The following is a 22,484-nucleotide window of genomic DNA, read 5'->3' on the forward strand; positions in this document are numbered from 1 at the left end:
GTTTTCAGTCCTTTCTGTGGGGATCTGCATTTCACTCCCTCAGTGCCTAAGCAGATAAAAGGATTAACGTGGAAGTGAAAGTTGAGGCTGAACTGAGAGCTGGGGCCATGCTTCTAGGTGCTTCTGAAGCCTATCAGCAACTCTGACCGACTGGAGGTATCCTTGAGGGCCTCAGCCCTGAAACAGGGTTCTTGCACTTGAACTGGGGGTTCTGGTAACCTTGGGATCAGGATATAAACACTCTTTTTATAGTACTTATTACGGTAAATATTCGAATAATCCTGAAGAGTTTACAAAGAGTTTTTACATCTATATCTGATTCATTAACAACTTTTTACTTAACACTAAATACATTTAGAGCTTTCAATGCTCCATATTTTATTCTGGGCACTTTATTAGTAATTCTCTCATTTAATTCTCCTGCCTCTAAGTATTATTATTACCATTTTACAGAAGAGAAAACTGAGGTTTAGATTTGTTTTTAAATTGCTCAAGGTCACATATTTGGGAAGGCAATAAATGATTGTTAGCAAATAATATAGTAGGATTCCAATCTGATATTTTAACTCCACTCCACTCTCTTAACCAAAAAGGCTAAGGGGCTTTGGATTTGGAATGGGGTTCTGTGACTCTAATAAATCTTTTTGCTCTAGCACATGCCTATTTCTGGCTGTTATCACCTAAAACTATTAAAGAATTCACCCACTCAACAAATATTTAAATACTATGCACATTTACTGTTCTGGGTTCTTTGGAAAATTTAAAGCTATTTCAATTTTTTTCTGGGGGGAAATAAGACTATTATTTATCAAAGTTTTGATGACTATGTAACCTGATAGTCAAAAAGACTTACCTTTTTATTTTTAAAGATTTTAAAAATTTATTTGACAGACAGAGATCACAGAGAGAGAGAGAGAGAGGAGGAAGCAGGCTCCCTGCTGAGCAGAGAGCCAGATGTGGGGCTCGATCCAGGACCCTGGGCTCATGACCTGAGCCCAAGGCAGAGGCTTAATCCACTGAGCCACCCAGACACCCCAAGACTTATCTTAATAAAGAGTACACTTATCATGATAAGCACTGCGTAATGTACAGAATCGTTGAATCACTATATTGTACACCCGAAACTAATATAACATTGTATGCTAACCATGCTGGAAATAAAATAAAAAACAATTAAAAAAGCCTCATCAAAGAGCAATGTATGATCAACATAGTGCCAGGAAGCCCTGTGAGACAGACTTAATTTCCACATGTAAGAGAGTCAAGCATCCCAAACTAAGTATCAGTGTCACCTTTGGTAAGATTGGGGATAATGGAAATTTCACTAGTTTCACAAAGCAATTAAAATGTTCCAGAAGTTTATTCATTATTTAAGAACAGGCTAGTGAATCCAGTGGCATAAAGCCAGAAAGAAGAGTGGAGAGAATGGGAAAAAAAGTAGCTATAGTTAAACTATCAGTTAAGCGATCTTAAAAGCTGGAGTAAGATGAATGGGATGGTAGGAGCGAAAATCTCACTACCAAGTTTACTGAATAAGCAGAGAGGTAACTCGAGGCTTATTTTACCTACGGATCATGTTCCGGGTATACCAAACAGAAGGAAAGGATTCCTTCAGGAGAGATGTATAGTTACGGTTTAAATCTCGTCCAGCTAAGGAACAACGATAATTTCCCACAATCACACCATCTGGATTCAGCATGGGTACCACCTTGAAGATGAAAGTGTCCCGAAGCAACTGCGCATCGCTCGAGTCTCCTAAAATATAATCTAGGAAGCCTTTCATGATCCAAGAGCTGTTGGTTTCTCCTGGATGTACCCTTGCAGTCAAAATCACAGCCTTTCGCTTTCTTGATTCAGTGTTCTTCAAGGGAGTGGTGATCGTTAATATGTACACCATGTTCCTAGCCATTGTGTGGCACAAGACACGTATTTTACAAAACTTGGACCGTACGGAGTCGTGATTGATAGCAGAGAGGTATTCTTGCAGGTTGGTGTAAGTATATGGATAGCAGTGAGCAAAGTAGCAGGTGTCTTTGTTGTGTGGAAATTGAAATGTCCACGTGAGAGAGAAATAATGGCGCCCCTCTTGTCCCTGGTTGTTCCTGTAATACTTGATTTGGTCTCCTATTCTCTGCCAGCCAATGTTATGAGTCTTGGCTTCTTTTTCAGAGTAAAACAGTGGGCGCATACCCCGATTATAAAGACTAGCAGGCTTAGTGAAATTGATGATGGTGAATCTGTAGACTATTCCTGCTTGGGTGTTAGTGACTTGGAAATAGTACCACTGGGTGTGTTTATTTGTGAAGAGGTCAGGGCGCAGGGTCAACTGGTACTCATATTCTGCCCTAATACAAGGAAAGGAAGGAAAAAGAAACACATAAAAATATAAAAATGACATTCAAGTTTAAATTAAATAAGGCAAATTATTTTACTTTTACCTATTTACAGAAAGCATTTTTCCCTGAAGCTGTTTATTTAGGCAGCATCCAATAGCAAGTAATTGTAAAAGATAAAAGTTTGAAATTTTCTTTTTTATTGGATATCACACTGCTTCTGTGTTAATTCTCTAAAGCCTTTTGGTTTTTTGTTTTTTTTTGTAATTCAAGAGAGTACATTAAAATGGACGTTTGATAAAAAAAGTCTGTATTTCAACCCAATTATGTTTCCTATAAAAGAAGTGATTAAAGTGCTCTTGAAACTGAATTGAAGTCCAATGTTCCTTTTTTAACTTCAGATATATATTCCTGCTTTCTATTAGATTCAGACTCTAGGGATCTGAGATACTAACACTGAGAAAGATTTAAAACATGTAAGTTAATACAACCACATACATTAAAAAACTTGAAACTCTTTGAGGACTGTGTTTACTATTTGCATTCCCCATACTTAGTCACTGAGGTTACTTAAAGGTAAAAATAATTTTACTGGTACATTTGTTTTCTTCACGATCTTACTGGGGTCGTTGTGACTTTTTCTTTACCAAGTAACCTTCTATTCCATCAGCACTATGTACTTCCTTTGTGTGTATGTGTGTGTTATCAACAGTGACCTATGACTAGGTGAAATGAATAACGCAAAACCACAGTTGTTGCATCTAGGTGATGGGTAGATGATGGTTAACGGAGAACTGTATTATTCTCTGTACTTAAGGTTTTTTTAATAGTTATAAACCTTTTAAAGAATGCCTTGGAGAGATTCATGTTCCCAAACATATCTAATGGAACATTCATCTCAAATATTATTCCATGAAAACGTTTGAGAAGCAGTGTGCATGTGTCTCTAGGACAGTTCATACTGGCATATTAAAAATGTAAAGCACAGGGGCGCCTGGTGGCTCAGTGGGTTAAAGCCTCTGCCTTCGGCTCAGGTCATGATCCCAGGGTTCTGGGATCGAGCCCCACATCAGGCTCTCTGCTCCGCAGGGAGCCTGCTTCCTCCTCCCTCTTCCTGCCTCTCTGCCTACTTGTGATCTCTGTCAAATAAATAAATAAAATCTTTAAAAAAAAATGTACAGTACAGAAACCTGTTTGACTCAAGTTCAGAGTGAGTCCAGAATGTGAACCTTTTGGACCCCCTTTAAAACCATCTCTAGGGGCGCCTGGGTGGCTCAGTGGGTTAAGCCTCTGCCTTCAGCTCAGGTCATGATCTCAGGGTCTCTGGGATCGAGCCCCGTATCGGGCTCTCTGCTTGGCAGGGAGCCTGCTTCCTCCCCTCTCTGGCTGCTGCTCTGCCTACTTGTAATCTCTCTCTCTCTCTCTCTATCTGTAAAAAAGAAAAAAAAAAATTTTTAAAACCATCTCTAGTTGGCATCATACCTCAGGGAACTGCAGTTCATTCATATGACTACTACAACTTTAATGTACCTAATACAGGAGGTAATAAACAGGTGACAGTCGAGCTCCTCAAATAAAAATAATTAAAACCTACACTTTGACTACCTTCTGCAGATTTCCACTCTCAAACCTTGCTTCAAACGTCAAAGTATCGTTATAGTTGTCCGCGGGCTGCTTCAGGGGTGTTCGGTTGCCCCCTACTCGGGAGTACACAAAACAGGGCTCCTTGTAAGCTGATGGGAGAAGAAGGCCGTAATGTCAAGCCGTGTCTGAAGTATACAGATTATTCTGCATAGAATTTGGAAACACGGTCTAAGTGTCACTAAGGATGTTAAAGTAATTTGCCACTAATATACAGATTTGTTGACATAAGAAAGTCTAGGTGTATTCAGACTGGAAAAGCAATGCCCAAAATAAATTCATGTATTTTTCTCACATTAAAAATATTTATTTTGCTTCTGATTATTATGCAGTAATTGCATCTGAACTAGCCCTTCCACTATAACTAGCTATAAAGCTGGGCCAAAGAAAATGAGCTGTTTTCACACATCTGGATAACATATAGACTAGAACTATACAGAGGGTTTGAAAAAAAAAAATACATCAACTAAGGCCATGTCTAACCCTGGCTCTCTTCCCGGGAATACCGTCTGACTACATCTTAAGAAGGTGGCACTTACGGATAGTAGTGGAGCAGTCTTACTGAGCTGGAGGCGGCAAGAAAGTTGCTTGGGGCTGCTGAAACGTCTAAGGCAGGACACCAGGGAGAAGAAAGCTACATGGATGAAGGGCCTCAAGAGTCTACACGGTGGCTCCCCAGTTCTTAGCTGGGGGCTTGGCTGTAAAAGCACAGGGTGAGACTCAACAAGGTAAGAGAGTGTCACTGTGGAGTTGAGATATCAGATACGCCATTCTAGAACATACTGTAATTCTAAACCATCCAGAATGGAAAGACTTCATTGAATACCTCAGGCATTCAATCACGGCTACAGAAAGGCTGCATGTTAGGTGTAAGTACCACATCCAAGGGCAAGGACAATGACCTAGGACTAAATGACTAAGACAAAATGAAAATAGATCTCTCCTTATTAAAAAAAATAAAATAAAACCAGGGTAGGTGGCTCAGTTGGTTAAGCATCTGCTTTTGGCTCAGGTCATGATCTCAGGGTCCTGGGATAGAGCCCCAATCAGGCTTCCCACTCAGGGGGGAGCCTACCTCTCCCTCTCCCTCTGCTGCTCCCCATGTTCTCTTTCTCTCAAATAAATAAATGAATAAAATTTTTAAAAAAATTAAAAAAAAAACAAAGCTGAAAGAAGCAGAATAATCTGCCAGCAACTTAGTTGCCTACCAGAACAAAATTTAGCATAATTTTTTAAAAGAACATAATACAGACTCCTACTACATATCTTTCACAATGTCCTGCATAGGATTAGGAAAAATTATGAAGCATGAAGAAAAGCAGGAAAAATGTGATCTATGGTCACACACACATTTTCAACAAATCCCAAGATAACCCAGATGTTAGGGTTAACAGAGGACTTTGAAAAAAAAAATATGTATATATATATATATATATATATATATATATATACACACACACACACACACATGCATACACAGAATTGAAATGTGTGGAAGTTCAAAGGCACGTTAGCCATGTAAATATTTGAAATTAAATTTAAAAAATCAGAGATGTGTGTCTTTACCCTAGTTGTTAAAAAAATGTGAGTATAGCATTTCTAGAATTGTTTACTATATAGGAAACAATCCTTATAAATTCTTCCGTTTTTCCAGCCCTTTAGATAAAATACATATGTTCCCTGGAAGTTATCTGAAGATATAGAACTCTGACGGTGAAACTGTGCAGGAGTCCCATACTTCTTACAAAGGTTAGGATATAGGCTGAGACATCTATGTTTGTTAGCATACTATCCTAAAGCGGATATGAGATTTCGCGTTCCTAGGGTTCTCCAAGTACAAATATTGATCCTGACTGTTAAGAAAACTTTCCGGAGATACAATCTTAGATGTTACTTGCAGTGTGGGGTATCTTCCCTTTTAATGATGAAATCTCAAGAAACTATCAAACTGGCATGAAATGAAAAGGTCATCTGACAGATTGCATGAATGTGACCTGTAAACAGAGCGGCAACAATAGTTGTAGAACACTCTAGTGGGTTTATCTTTGAAAACTGATGTGAAGCATAATTCCTTCTAAATATAACTCTCCATTGTAGTGGGCAATGGGTTTTATTTTACAGTAACTTTGCATAAACTGCAGTACACCGTCAAGAATATAATCAGCACTGAGTCCAGATTTCAGTCAGTCTGTAACCAAACATGGTGATGGAGAAAGGGACTTCCTGGTAATCGGCAGCTTCCATTATAAACAGCAAAATGAATATAATTAAGGGATTAATCTAGGTACCAAATTATATTTTAGAGCAACATGTTCATTAGGTACCCACCATCTTCAGCTAGATAAACTACAGTGTCTTCCTTGGAGTTTGGATAAAGGGGTTCCATCTCTAGACCAGTTGGGGTGTACACAGGCTCAGGAAAAGAGGGAGTCCAATCTGGAAAAACAAAGAGAAAACTTGATTTGAATACTACCACTTAAAATAAAACAGGAAATTTTTTATTGCACGTTTTCAAATTATCCATTGGTATATCCAGACTAATATTTAGTGTTTTACGCAGGGCCTACCTATCTAGCCTGTCTCTCTTTCAACCATCCAGCAAGCTAGCTATGGATTGTTCCATGGTGGCTGGACAGGGTTTAAGAGAAAGCAGAAGTACACAGACTTTCGAGACCTAGGTCAATAATGACATGCTATTGCTTATGCCACACTTGGTTTTGCTAAAGCAAATCACAGGCCATCCCATTTCAAGGGATGGGGAAAAGAGGATACTTCTTGATAGCAGGAGACGCAAGATGACATTACAAAGAGTGAAGATACATGGATGAAGAATTGTGGCTATTTTTTTTTTAAGATTCTATTTATTTATTTGACGGACAGAGAGATCACAAGTAGGCAGAGAGGCAGGCAGAGAGAGAGAGGGGAAAGCAGGCTCCCCGCTGAGCAGAGAGCCCAACTTGGGGCTTGATCCCAGGACCCTGAGATCATGACCTGAGCCGAAGGCAGAGGCTTAACCCACTGAGCCACCCAAGCACCTCTGTGGCTATTTTTAAAATTTAGTTAAATTTACATATTACATATAATGCAATGTACAGATCTTAACTGTATGTTCAATGAGTTTTGACAAATACATAGATGTATATTTTCTTTTATTAAAAAGAAAGTGCTGAACCTTTTTTCGAAGTGGTTGTACAGTTTTATACTCATGCCAACAATGTGTTAGGGTTCCAGTTGTTCTACATTTTAATATTTGGAGTTATCAGCCTTTAAAGATTTTTTTATATATTTTATTTATTTGACAGAGAGAAATCACAACTAGGCAGAGAGGCAGGTAGAGAGAGAGGAGGAAGCAGGCTCCCTGCAGAGCAGAGAGCCCGGTGCGGGGCTCGATCCCAGGACCCTGAGATCACGACCTGAGCCGAAGGCAGAGGCTTTAACCCACTGAGCCACCCAGGCGCCCCCAGCCTTTAAAGTTTTTAAAAATTTTGCCATTCTAGTATCAAGTGGTATCTCACTGTGATTTTTTATTTTCATTTCCCATGTTTAACACTTTTCCTCATTCATTAGCCATTATATGTCTTCCTTTGAGCAATGTAATGTCTGTTCAACTCTTTTGCCCATTTTTAGTTAGTTTTCTTTTTATTATTGGTTTGAAGAATTATTCACGTAGTTTGCATACAAGTTCTTTGTCAGGTATGTGCTGGGAATATTAGACTGTGGTTTGCCTTTTCATTTTGTTAATTGTGTCTTTTGATGAGAAGTTTTAAATTTTGATGAAGTCAAACTTATTTTCATTATTCCTTTTTTCTTTCTGGGTCCTCTCCAGAACTGTTCTTATCCTGATTATGAAGATACTGTCCTATGTTTTCTTCAAGGAATATTATGATGTTAACTTTTATGCTTAGTCCGTGATCTATCTTGAATTAATTTCTTGTGTGCTGAGAAAGGTAAAGGTCAAGGTTTATTTTTTTTCTACATGGACACCAGGTTGTTACAGCACCAATTATTAAAAAGACTTACCCCACCAGATTGCTTTGGTGACTTTATCAAAAATAATTTGGTCTTGGGGGCGCCTGGGTGGCTCAGTGGATTAAGCCGCTGCCTTCGGCTCAGGTCATGATCTCAGGGTCCTGGGATCGAGTCCCACATCGGGCTCCCTGCTCAGCGGAGAGCCTGCTTCCCTTCCTCTCTCTCTGCCTGCCTCTCTTGTGATTTCTCTCTGTCAAATAAATAAATAAAATCTAAAAAAAAAAAAAAAAAAAAAAAAATTTGGTCTTAAATGTGTTAGTCTATTTCCAGATTCTATTCTGAATTGGCCAATTATTTATGCTCACTTTAAAAATCTACTAACAAGATGGGATTGGGAGGGAGACAAACCATAAGTGACTCTTAATCTCACAAAACAAACTGAGGGTTGCTGGGGGGAGGGGGGTTGGGAGGGGCGTTATGGACATTAGGGAGGGTATGTGCTATGGTGAGTGCTGTGAAGTGTGTAAATCTGGCAATTCACAGACCTGTACCCCTGGGGATAAAAATACATTATATGTTTACAAAAAAAAAAAGAAATAAAAAATTAAAAAAAAATCTACTGAAACATACTTCTACCCATAATTCATATGCCCAGAAATAAACCCAATGTTTAAACAAAATGTTTATGAGGAATTATACTTGTGAGAAGTACAAAACCGAAGAACAAAGAAATACAGTTCTGTGCTTTATCACAAAGCATCTATCACTTAGATCGAGATTACACTGCCAGCCCCTCAGGGGCCCCACTCACCCCCTTCTAATCACTTGCTCCTCCTTCCCCTTGAACTATAACCATTAACCTTATCATAACATAATCGCTTCTTCATCTGCCTTTATAATTTTATAATCTGAGTATTCATATATATATGCATAAGTATATTGATATGATATTGATATGAAACTATAGCTTTGTTTTGTCTGTTTTTATACCTACATAAGTTGAATTCCATCATACATATTCTCTTTTTTCACATATTTGTGAAATCAATCCATCCTGTTAAGTGTTGCTGTAATCTGTTCATTTTTCATTGCTATGCAATATGTTACCACATAAAAAGGATGTAACTGATTTATCCACTTCCACTTAGAGTGGACATTCAGGTCGTTTCAGGTTGAGGCCATTATGAACAATGGTTCTATGAAAAGTTTTATACGTGTTCCTTGGAACACATGTGCCCACATTCCTCTTGGTTGTAGATCCTGAGGTAGGAATTCTAAATTTTAGGACATACACAGCTTCCGTTTTAGTTGACAATGCAAAGCTGTCAACCAATGTTACATCCGTCGGCAGCTTATGCTCTACACTGTCATCATTGCTTAGTGCTTAGTTTAAGTTCAAATGTAAAGTGTAGTCTTTTGGCTATTCGGAATAACATTGCTATATTAACACTTACATGTAAGTTTTGGGGGGCATATGTTTAATTTCTCATCAACACGTTACCAGATTTCAACAGTTATGCCAGTATGTGTAAAGTGGTATCTTGATGTGGTATTAATTTGCATTTCCCAGGTGACCACATCATCCAGCAGTCCAACCACTAGGTATTTACCCGAAAGAACTGAAATGAGGATCTTGAAGAGATATTAGATACTGGCACGCCCACATTCATTGCAGTACAGTGCACAATAGCTTAGATGTGGAGACAATCAGAATGTCCATCGAGGGATAAATTATACAAAGAGAATGTGCTACACACACAGGGAGAGGGAGGCAGGGAGGGAGAGAAGGCACAGAGAGGGAGGGCACAGAGAGAGAGAAATATTATTCAGTCCTAAAAAAGGAAATCCTGCGATATGCAACAACATGGACGAACCCTGAGGACATGCAGCTAAATGAAGTCAGTCCATCAAGTCAGTCCATCATAGAAGGGCAAATACCACATGATTCTACTTTATTTAAAGTATCTAAAATAGTCAAACTCAGAATCAGAAAGTGCAACGGTGGTTGCAGGGCCAGGAGCAAGTGGGAGGGGAAAATGGGGAGCTACTAATCAACACATTTAAAGCTTCAGTAATGCAGGATGGGGGTGCCTGGGTGGTCAGCCGTTCAGAGACCTTCAGCCCAAGTCATAATCCCAGGGTCCTGGGATCGAGCCCCGCATCAGGCTCCCTGCTTAGCGGGAAGCCTGCTTCTCCCTCTCCCCCGCTTGTGTTCCCTCTCTTGCTGTCTCTATGTCAAATAAATAAAATCTTATTTAAAAAAAATGCAGGATGAATAAGCTCTGTAAGAACTCTGTGCCTCTAGCTGGCAGTACTGTATCGCACACTTAAACATCTGCTCAGGGTAGCCCTCATGTTAAGTGCTTTTACCGTAACAAAATAAACATAAAAACTAAAACAGTCAATACATATATGTAAAGATGTTCAATGTCACTCATAAATACAGAATATATATGTTGAAAAACAACCTATCAGACTGTTGAAAATCAGGTTTAACTAAACAGTGTTTGTGAGTCTATGGGCACACAGGCCCTCTCATTGTGTAGTAAAGGATTAATTCAGCAGGCCTGGGTTGTCCAAACTCTGTATACACCAAGAAAGGTTTCACCCTTGTGAAACTCCTAGAAGGTAACTTCTCAGACTTTGGAATATCCTGCTTATTAAGAGTCTTATCTGCCTACCTGGGGCTTTGGGTCATACCAGATAATTTATGCTAACAGTGTGACTTATGGTAAAGGGACTTACACCACATGCTATCCATCTTAACAGGAAAGGCTAGAGACTGAGTAACTAAGGTCCGCCATATGGGTACTCCATGGAGATATGACTAGCCCCTAAAAGTCACCATAGACACCAAAGCTTGGATGACCTTTCCTGACTGGCAAAACTTCATGTGTTAAACACTGTTAAACACTGTCTATAAGACTCTACTGGGGGGGGAAACAACCGGAAGCTTGTACCTAATCTCTCCTAGACTCTAGTCTATGTCCCTTTTACATTTGCTGATTTTTTTAACCTTTGATGATTTTAATATTTATCATTTCAATGTAACAAACCAAAATCATGAGTATAACAGCTTTTTTTTTTTTTTTTGGGTTCTAGGAGTCCTTCTATAATCATTGAACCTGAGGGTAATCTTGAAGACCACCAACCGCACTCATACAAACTTTTTATGACTGTACATTGTTATAGTTCCTTTTGAAGGGCAATTTGGTAGTATCCTTTTAACCAGAAACTCCAGAAATTTACTCTACAACTGTCATACACACACACACACACACACACACACACAACAGGACACATATAAAAGAATGTTCATGAAGTTCTCTTTGTCAGAGCCAAAGACTGGAAACATCTAAAACTCACTGATAAGAGACCAGTTAAAGAAAGTATTGTTTATACTGAACTAATTTGTAAAAAAAAAAAAAAAAAAAAAAAGAGAGAGAGAGAGACTGGTATATACGAGCTGATATGGAAAGACTTTCAAGATATATGGTTGTGTAGGACAGCATTCATTTGTAGCTGAACTGGAAAAGTTCTTTTTATAGCTGGGAAAGTCTGGATATCTAGCTTTGACAGTTGGCCAAGATAAGGAGAGTAAGATTTATAATGTGCTATTTAAAGTCTGAAAGTCCCCTGGTACCCACCAGGGGCAGTTTGTTTACTGCTGGCTTTCATTTGGCAGCATCAGACGGCCTGACTTGACCATATGGCCAGAGGGGCATAAACACCCAGCTGAGAACTTTTGACTTGAAGTCTTCTGAAGCATATGTACATGGAGAGGGGGAGAGGGGGAGAGGGAGAGAGAGAAAGAGAGAGAGAGAGAGAGAGGGAGGCACTTCTCCTTTCCCCTCTTTCTCTATATACTAGGTAACATAAAGAGACAACTTAGTTTATAAGAATGCCCAAGTAGCATCTGATTTAAGTAAGCAATATAGTAAATAGAGACAATTATAGTAAGTATAACTGTTTTTTAATTTTATTCGCTGGTGAATGTCTAATAGAATCTCCACCCAGCAATAATGTATGTGCTCCGATCAACATACAGGGAAAAACAGTGGCACTGAGGAGCTGCTGGGCAATGGGAATGTTTCTGTTATTTGGGTGTGAGGACTGGGAAGACAAGGCTGAAACACGCTGAATGAAAACCAAATTTGGGACTGCATACATACTGAAACGTAAAAATAGTCACTAAAATATGCCCTCTTTGGGTCCATAAAACATACATTAAAGGAAAGAAGCAGAAAGAAGGTAAGGAGAGAAAAAAAGACAGAGGGGCATAAAGATATAAAAAATAAGAGAGGAAGAGAAGCGGAAAAAAGGGAGGAAGAAAAGCAAAAGAGGATAAACATAAATAGAAAGGAAAGTTATTCAGTGGGCGTGGGGAGAGCAAGAGACAGGGAGAAAACAGGAGCAAGAATGCCCAGCCATCTGGCATGCTCTGTCCGGGACCTCACTTTATACAGGAGTTTGGACATGACTGAACAGTCATGCTATTTCGAATTGTTTAGAATTACAAAATTCTGGCACGTGTTTTAAGTCCCTCTTCTAAGCACATGTGGCTTCTGAACACTTGAAATGTGGCTGATCTGAGCTAAAATGCAAGTGTAAATGCACACCAGATTTCAAAGACTTCATATGAAAAAAAAAAGAATGTAAAATATTTTGGATAAATTTGGGTTAAATACATTTTTGAAATCAATTTCACTTCTTTCTTTTTCCTTTTTTAAATGTCGCCACTAGAAAATTTTATCATGGCATAAACAGTTGATTGTTCTTAATCAAAGGCAAATGTAGCCAAAAGTTATTATTTTATTAATAGCCATTTTGAAATCTATACTTTCAGGATTTGCCAAAACTACATGGGAACGCCACTAGAAAATTTTAAACGACACATATAGCTGATGTTATATTCCTCTTGGACTGCACTAGTCTGACACCATGAGTCTCCTCATTAAAAATAAGGTTGGCAAAGTTCGTTTGCTAATATTTGAATTCCAAAAACTGCTAAGCACATACCAATATGCTGGACCTTTTCATCAATGACCTCACAGTGGTACGGCCACCGTGTTGGGCTCAACGGACCAGAAGAAGAGACACCATATAAATCTCGTGGTTCACGAAGACGTGGCACCCATCTCCCTAGTTGATATTCCAACAGTATTTGAGTAGTGCGGGGGAAAAATGGGTCACTAATAGAGTCAGCTGAAAAAAACATTCAAACACAATCGTGAGAGATAAGAAGAAAACCCCGATTCCTATAATTTTAAAATATATTATTTCCCCCCTTCCAATACCATTAATTTGCGAGTATTTATGGATATTATTTTATAAGTCATGCCATTTAAAAAAATAAAATTACTATTGAAGGGAATGCCTGGGTGGCTCAGTTGGTTAAGCCACTGCCTTCGGCTTGGGTCATGATCCCAGGGTCCTGGAATCAAATCCCGCATTGGGCTCCTTGCTTGGCAGGAAGCCTGCTTCTCTCTCTGCCTCTGCCTGCCACTCTGCCTGCTTGTGCATGCTCTCGCTCGCTGACAAATAAATAAAATCTTAAAAAAATTACTATTGAAATTTTATAACAGTTGATCTTTCAACTTTAACTGAACTAAAAAGTAGTTGTTGATCTCAGATATTATTAATTTATGCTAAATTCTAGATGCTACTCCAAAACCATTTTATTTCTTGTAGCTTTTCTAGCAAACTGTCTATTGTTGAGTCTTTTTTTAAAAAAATATTTTATTTATTTGAAACAGAGACTGAAAGAGCACAAGCTAGGGAAGGGGCAGAGGAGAGGGAGCTGGACAAGCCAACTTCCTGCTGAGAATGTAGCCTGATGTGGGGCCCAAGGACCCCGAGACCCAGGACCCCTCAGATAATGACGAGCTGGAGTCAGACGCATAACTGAGCCACCCAGGCACCCCACTGTACTCTTCTTAAACTTAATCATACTGAGGCAACCATCTGTCCAACAGGTTAATACACCTCATGACCATAATTCTTCACCACCATTTCTGTATGCTCAAAGGTTGCTTGTGAACTCTCAGTCACAACTTTCTCTCAGTTCTCATTCTAGGGTCACTGTGTAACACAACACCAAGATATTAACACACATATAATATAATGGGGTCGCCCCAAGTAGGTAGTGCAGACGCCCTATCTCTTTCAATGGGATAGCTGTGGGGTATCAAATTGATGTGGATAATCTCCCCTCCCTAAGCTCACGTACCTTGTCTTTTAAGATGCTACACTTTCTGGTTTTCTCCCTAGCTTTCACATACTTGGTTTTCCACTTGTCTCACTGACTCCTTTTGTTCTACTACCTCCAAACGTGGCTTTTTACCTAGATTTAGTTTTGAGCTATTTTTGTATAATAGCAGATACAGCAAGTTGGACTAGGAGTCAGACAAACTGAGTTCTACCACTTTGTTTCTATATGATTTTGCTTGGCTAATGCAGCCTTGCTGAACATAAATTTTACTGTATGTGAATAAGGAATAATAACACCTTCCCTTGCTATTTTTCAGAATTGTTATTTAGATCCATTTATTCAACAGTTTTAAGCATCTACTATTTCAATATGTGAACAGACCACATTCTGTCTAATTACGGTATGACTCAAAAATGGCAAGGCAGCTATGAGTTAGGAAATAAAATTAGATCTATATCTCTTACTATTCATAAATGTAAATTATAGGGAAATTAAATACCAAAATTCAATGTATTTAGAGAAAACTTAGATGATTATATTGAAGACCTTGGGGTAGGGAAGCTTAACAGATACAAAAATAAAGAGCCATAAATAAATGATAAATTTAACATCAAAATAATTCTAAATAATGGAATCAACATTAAAAAAGGATTACTGTGAATAAGCAATTCATTATAAGAGTGACTAAAGGGGCGCCTGGGTGGCTCAGTGGGTTAAAGCCTCTGCCTTCGGCTTAGGTCATGATCTCAGGGTCCTGGGATTGAGCCCCGCATCGGGCTCTCTGCTCAGTGGGGAGCCTGCTTCCTCCTCTCTCTCTCTCTCTCTCTTTCTCTCTCTCTGCCTGCCTCTCTGCCTGCTTGTGATCTCTGTCTGTCAAAATAAATAAAATCTTAAAAAAAAAAGAGTGACTATAGACAAGCATATAAAATAGTTCTCAATTTCTTCAGCAATAAAGGAAATGTTAGTAGAAAACAGTGTGTTACCTTATTTCTTCCAACAGACTGGCAAAATTTTAAAAAGAAAAAATGGATGGCAAGAAGTCCATAAACTAGTACTACAAATTTTCTATGAGTATGGGTATAGATATGTATGATGATGGTCAAAAAGAAAGAAACAAACAAACAAACAAAGGCAGAAAGAGAAAAAGGAAAGAAAAAAGAAAAAGAAGAAAAAAGAAAAATTAAAGCAAAATTAAAGCCTTATCTCCAATTTCAGATTATTTGGGATACATATGTGAATATTTAGAAGAAATATTTTAGGTAACACACTAAAAAGACCTCTAAATACAACTCTAAATGTATAAATTTTGAAAATCAAGTACACATCAAGAATCCACACATATGTACACTTGCAAATGAACCACTTATTAAGGAAACTCTTTAAACAGGCATACTTCATTTAAATAAACTGTACTTCAGAAACACTGTGTCCATTATAACAAGTCATACGGTAAATTTAAAGAGCTAGTTATTTAAAGAAATGCCTGTGTAAGTCCTTATGTTAAGTGTATTCCTTTATAAAGTAGTGACCACTTTTGTTTAGTTTCATTAAATATATTAGGTTTACCTAAAACCTTAAAAGTTTGAACGCCAAAGAGTCTTATAAAAGTGGATACATTTTCTTTCCTTATCCAATATCAGAATACACTTCTGTATTATTCAATCTGAATTTTTTCTAGTTTCTTCATTTCCTTATTTTTTCACTGACCTTGAGTAAACACTCAAGGTCTTATCCTAAAGAGAAAGGAGAATATATGGATAAGTTCAAACCTGTTAAAAGTGCACACTGGTGGATATCTTCGCTTACGAATTTCATGAAGTTATCCTCATCCTAAAACAGGAAAGTTTTAAGATATTTAAAAAAAAACCAACAGTTTCCAAGCCTAGAAATTTTTTACATCTATTTTAATACTTAGAATTGAGCACATCTTTCTATTCTCTAATGAATGAAAAAAATCAAAGGATAATTATGATGGGCTACTGGTCTCAAAGTGTGCAATACTTCAAATACCCCGAAATCTTCAAGTTTCATCTTCCATCCCCCTTCTTTCATTGGGTAAGATCATATTAATGACTATATAGAGGGAATAAAGTTTAAAGATTCTTGGTAAACCTGGCAAAACAATTTAAACTATGACTAAAGTTAACCAAAAGAAAAAGAAAAGCAGCATAGAAAGCCATGGAATTAAAGAGTGATACATGATTTGAGGGAGCTTATTTTGGGACCTTAACTTATATACCTGATAATTTATATTTTATTAAAATCTGAAGAAATCTCTCATAAATATGTACTAGAACTAAACTATTTTTGAGGGGCACCTGGGTGGCTCAGTGGGTTAAAGCCTCTGCCTTCAGCTCAAGTCATGATCCCAGGGTCCTGGGATGGAGCCCCGCATCAGGCTCTCTGGCAGGGAGCCTGCTTCCTCCTCTCTCTCTCTCTCTGGCTACTTGTAATCTCTGTCAAATAAATAAATAAAATCTTTAAAAAAAAATTTTGAAATACTCCATTTTGTTTTTCCCTTTTTCTTCCTCCATGTACTTTCCTTTCTTACATCAGAGCCACATTAAACCTATTATGGTGATACACAGTAGGTTTAGAACATAGGGGATCCGCTATTATGATACCTGTTATGATGTAACAGAATTAATACATCTAACTGAACATGAGTTATAAAAAACCTTAGTAATGATTTAAAACACACTGTTAAGTAAAAGTCAGAAGACTCTTAGCCAAAATATTTCCCCCAAAATATCAATATAGGTTCTCTTTCTAGATAAGGCATACCACACATAGTAATGTCTTGGCCTTAAAATTATTTTCCAACCTCAGTGACAAGTGATTTAAACATCTATTTTTACATCCAACTGATTTTATTGGGAATTTGTAACACAAGTTTTATCTGAAATTAAGTGGGATAAAATTGAGAAAAACCTACTGATTCATCATCACTGATCGTTCTGTCTGAATAGTCTTCCTTTTCTGAATCTTCTGACATTTCTTCCAATGTCTGGCTTGAAATTTCCTTTATTACGTAGGTAGGCTGTAAAACAATGTCTAAGGAAGTTATTTTCTGTTTAACTTGAAGATATTTGCTACATTAAATGAGTAACCCCCACTCCCATATAACTAATTGTATTTAACAGTGACAACAGGCTTCTCTAAAAGCTAAATTAAGGGGCGCCTGGGTGGCTCAGTGGGTTAAAGCCTCTGCCTTCGGCTTAGGTCATGATCTCAGGGTCCTGGGATCGAGCCCCACATCAGGCTCTCTGCTTGGCAGGGAGCCTGTTTCCGTCTCTCTCTCTGCCTGCCTCTCTGCCTGCTTGTGATCTCTGTCAAATAAATAAATAAAATCTTTAAAAAAAATAAAAAAATAAAAGCTAAATTAATTAGGACACAGCTAATTAAACATTCATTTTCAAAGATTTGAAGTTTTCCATTTCCATGAAAAAGAGACAAAATCACAATAAAAGACTAATCAAATAAATAATTGAAAAAAGAAATCTTTTACATCCTGTATTTACAGCCAAATCATTTACATCCTGTATTTACATTGCTACAGGGCACAGCAAGTTAAGAATGATCCCAAGCCATTTAAAAAGATCATGAATCACAGAAAAACTACAGCTACTTACTCATGCAATGAAATCTAACAACACAGCAAAGGAAACAGTCAACAAAACAAAGAGGCAACCCTCAGAATACTAGAAGATAATTGCAAATGACATTACAGATAAAGGCTGGTATCCAAGATCTATAAAGAACTTCTCAAATTTAACACTCAAAAAACAATCAAGTCAAAAAATGGGCAGAACACATGAACAGACACTTCTCCAAAGAAGACATACAAATGGCTAACAGACACATGAAAAATGTTCAACATCATTAGCCATCATGGAAATTCAAATCAAAACCACACTGAGATACCACCTTACCCCAGTTAGAACAGCAAAAATTGACAAGGCAAGAAACAGCAAATGTTCGAGACACTGTGGAGAAAGGGGAACCCTCTTGCGCTGTTGATGGGAATGCAAGCTGGTGCAACCACTTTGGAAAACAGTGTGGAGGTTCCTCAAAAAGTTAAAAATAGAGTTACCCTACAATCCAGCAATTGCACTACTGGGTATTTACCCCAAAGATACAGTTGTGGTGAAAAGAAGGGCCACATGTACCCCAATGTTCATACCAGCAATGTTCACAACAGCCAAACTGTGGAAAGGGCCGAGATGCCCTTCAATAGACAAATGGATAAAGAAGATATGGTCCATATATACAATGGAATATTACTCAGCCATCAGAAGGGATGAATACCCACCATTTGTATCAACATAGATGTAACTTGAGGGGACAGAGAAAGACAATTATCATGGTTTCACTTATTTGTGGAACATAATAGCATGGAGGACATTAGGAGAAGGAAGGAAAAAAATGAAGGTGGGGGAAATCAGAGGGGAAGATGAACCATGAGAGACTGTGGACTCCGTGAAACAAACTGAGGGCTTTAGACCAGAGGGGGTGGGGGAATGAGTTGACCCGGTGATGGGGTATTAAGGAGGGCACGTATATTGCACCTAGCACTGGGTATCATATGCAAACAAGGAGTCATGGAACACTACATCAAAAACTAATGATGTACTACAGGGTGACTAACATAATAAAAAGTTAAAAAAAAAATCTAATTTTTTTTTAATTAAAAAAATTTTTTTTTCTGATTTTCAATGGACCAAAAGGTCAAATTACTACAATACACTTTTCTCTTTATATTTGAGTTAATATTCTGTAGATGTTCTCTGGTCTAATATTCAATTATTCTTACTTAAATCTCAATAGCGATCAGGTTCAATTGGCCATGACCAGTACTCCTCCCAGGCAAGCATCCTCCAAAGTGGTTATTAAGACAATGGAGAAACAGAAATTCCTTGCTAAGATTCTATTATGAGGGACCAAAGGAACTTGCCAATTTCAAGTCTACTGGTTTATGCTCCTCTCCACAGAGAGCGAATACCTACTAAGGCAACAGAGAAGATACCTCCTCCAGTATTAAGAGACTTAAGTCTCCACCCGGGGATCACCACAACTCCAGATCTGGAAAACATGGCATAAACCCTGATTCTACTTCCTTCCGTGGCACACCAGCGCGCTGACCTGCTGTAATGCAGAACCTGGGCTTCAGGAAAGTCGCACGCACACATTGGCTAATGGGCGCTTCCCGGGTAGCTTCCACGTCTGCGGCAGAAGAGGCAAAAGCAGACGCTTCCAAGCCCAGCTGCGCGGGGCAGGCCTGCGGGCAGGCACGGTCACTTTCTCGGTGGGGAGGACGGAGCACTTTTAAGCCCCAAGTCGCGTCGGTAAGCTGTTCCTCCCACCCTCACTTCTGGACCCGGCAATATGGGGAGGAGCTCATTTTCTGGAACGCGCGGTCGCTTCCGGCAAGGGGCGTCGGGTGTGCGATGTTTTGTCCCTCACGACCGCCGTGGCCGGGCCCTCGCCCCAGCCCCGAGTCCTCTGGCCTGGCCGGTCGTCCCTTCCTTGAGGGGCGCAGCGGTCCCACCGGAGATACCGAGTCTAGCAGCTTGAAGGAACGCCGCTGTAGTTAACAGCCTCAGCCACGCCCTTCCCCGAGAGGCGGGGCCTACTCGTTGCTAGGGCAACGGTACAGCCTCCCTCGCGAGACTCCCGACAGCCCTCGGGAATCACCTAGCGACCGGGGCAGAGGAGAACAGCTCTCACGGGATTTGGGGAGAGGAAGGGGAGAGCCCAGGGGATGACGGGAGCTAGGGGCTGAGTTGCTCGGGGTAGAGAGAATCCACAGCTGCGTTAGGGTCGTGGCGGGGTAATTTAGGAGCAGGGAAGGCGAAGCCGCGGGTTGTCTCAGCTTCTGCACGTCGGTTGTTTGCCATGTCCTTTCTCTGAGGAGGCAGTAGAGCGAACTGGTTAAGACTTAGGCTTTGGTGGTCTTTCTACCCACACTGAGCTACATTCTGCAGAGTCGTGTGACTCATCATCTTTATTACGAAAGCGAGACTTCTGTCTGAGTACTCGATGGAGGAGTGATAGACAATACTCAAAACTCTTACCAGCTCAAAGTTTCTTTAAGTAGCATAACTGTTAGCAAATGTACGTAATTCACTGTATTGTCTTAATCTAACGAAATAGCTCATCTCATAGCAGACTTAGACATTCTGGTCCATAAGAGACAAAAGACCTTATTCCTGAAATCATCTTGATTTCCCCTTGGCCTTTACGTCTGGTGGATAATTTAATATATTTGAAACAGCTTTGCAAGTGTAGCTGAAAAAAAGTCTTCAGATGTTTGGTGTGTACGGGAGCGGAAATTTTTACTCTTAAGTTATTTTGGCTGGTATATTAATTAAATGGATATAAAATTAATAGAAAAGTATGTTTCATTTCTTATATATGGACACCTCACAGGGATAGGAGAGCCTCTGAGACAGGCAACTGAGGCTCGTATGCCACCGTGAACTAAGGAGAAGGGTCTGGGGCTTCACAGGAGGATGGGAAGAGCAAATGTTTGGTAAACAAATGTTTGCTGTGCCATGCGGAGACAGGGGACACAGAGAGGGATTTGAACAGAAATGGCCTGCCAAGCTCCTTGTGGCTTACAACACCCAGCCCTTACTCTTTGTAGTGCTCTCTGGTGATAGCTGTATTCCTGGAGCAGGCCGTCTTTCTAAATTGTTAGAGGCCGTTCACGGGGGAGAAAAGCTTTTCCTGAGTCTTTGGGCCTAGATTGTCTTCAGCTTCAAATAATCTGCATGCCGAGTGGCACATTTTGTGGATAATAATTCTGAACCCCATCAGGTGCCTTTTAGAGTGGTACCTTGTTTTACGCCGTACATATGCAACTAAAGGTGACATGCACAGAGAATGTTTAAATGTGGAATCTATTTTTCTGTCGGATTTTAGAATCAGGGTTGCAAGCCACAGGGTGTCAGGTAAATAAGATGAAGAAGCTCCAAGACACGAGCTAACCAGGTTACACAAGAAATCAAAGGGAGAGCTGGGACTTAAGTCTCATGATTTTTAGTCTGAATATTTACGTAATCATATTTCAAGTAGTCCTATAGAGAAAAATTATTTTAGTGCAGAAATACTTAGGAATTCAACAGAACTTTGAAAATCATCATTTTTTTCTTTCATTAATTCAACTAATTTTTATTGAATGCTTACTACTTGTCAGGGATTGTTCTCTTGTAAGGTGTTTGGAGGATACCACATAGACATTCCTCAGGGAGGTTATGGGAGAAGACAGATGAACCAATGGAAAACAAACAAAGAAACCCCCAAACCCATTCAGGTGATGGCAATTGGTATGGAGAGAAATAAAGCAGAGAAAAGTAAAGAGCCTGGGAAGTACTCCAGGTGGGTGGGCCTTGGTAGTGGTAGTGCTTATTCCCCCTCCACTCTTTTTTTAAAGATTTATTTATTTATTCAAGGGAGGGGAGGGAGGAGAGAGAAACTCAAGCAGACTCTGCATTGAGTGTGGAGCCTGATGCGGGGCTCAATCCCACAACCCTGAGATCGTGACCAGAGCTGAAACCAAGAGTCAGATGCTTCACCTGATTGAGCCATGGAGGCACCTCCCCTTCCCTCTTTTTAAAGTAAACTCTACTCCCAACATGGGGCTTCAACTTACAGCCTGAAATCAAGAGTCACATGTTCTACTGAGCTAGCCAGGTGTCCCAGGGTAGCTCTTTTGACAGGGTGTCCAGGGCAGGCTCTGTGACCAGGAGGCATTTGAGTAGAGACCAGAAGCAAAGGCAGGAGCGATGTTGATGTTGAGGGAAGACCTTGCCAGGCAGGGAAAGCAGCAGGTACAAAGGCCCTGAGAGACCTGGACTGTTTCGATGAAGCTTAACTTGAGTCAGTATCATTTTTAGGTTTCCTGAGATTTCCTTAGGCTTTCCTCCTTAAGTAAATTTTAAATGGTTTTTGTTAAGTACTTGCTTCTTTTTAACTTTTTAAAAAAACGTACTCTATTTCAGACGTAGTGGAAATTCTTTGTCTTTAAGTTAGGTGGAAGGAAGACCTGGAGTAAGCTTCTGAGGACTTTCTTTCAGGCTGACTTTCTGTTTCCCTTCTCTACGATCTTATCTGAGATCAGAGGACGGACTCCTTATATAGGCAGCTTCAGCTTCTTGCAAAGCAACTCTACTTCTGCAGCAGCTTTTCCTTCTATTTTTTGGTGAATTTATTTAGTCTAAGCCTGCAGTTTAAAAGGCATTATTACAATAAGAGTAAAAAAAGGAGAAAAGGAAAGCCAAAACAACACTCCGAAGAGCACAATGACTCGTGTGGGAATCAGGAGGAAG

General features: G+C 39.4%; 1 protein-coding gene across 1 annotated transcript in view; it reads right to left on the reverse strand.

Moving 5' to 3' along the window:
- The window catches only part of AGBL3 (AGBL carboxypeptidase 3), a 51,473-nt gene extending 31,786 nt beyond the window's left edge, over positions 1 to 19,687 (reverse strand). Inside the window, exons 1-7 of the mRNA XM_046020118.1 lie at positions 19,297 to 19,687; positions 17,090 to 17,194; positions 15,924 to 15,984; positions 12,963 to 13,148; positions 6,303 to 6,410; positions 3,928 to 4,066; positions 1,566 to 2,345 (exon numbers count right to left, since the gene is read on the reverse strand). Of these exons, the coding sequence (XP_045876074.1) occupies positions 1,566 to 2,345; positions 3,928 to 4,066; positions 6,303 to 6,410; positions 12,963 to 13,148; positions 15,924 to 15,984; positions 17,090 to 17,149 (1,334 nt within the window). The 5' untranslated portion in view covers positions 17,150 to 17,194; positions 19,297 to 19,687. The remainder of the gene's footprint in view (positions 1 to 1,565; positions 2,346 to 3,927; positions 4,067 to 6,302; positions 6,411 to 12,962; positions 13,149 to 15,923; positions 15,985 to 17,089; positions 17,195 to 19,296) is intronic.
- Positions 19,688 to 22,484: the final 2,797 nt, after the last annotated feature.

This window comes from Meles meles, chromosome 10 (genome assembly GCF_922984935.1).
Source record: "Meles meles chromosome 10, mMelMel3.1 paternal haplotype, whole genome shotgun sequence".
NCBI classification, from domain to species: Eukaryota; Metazoa; Chordata; class Mammalia; order Carnivora; family Mustelidae; genus Meles; species Meles meles.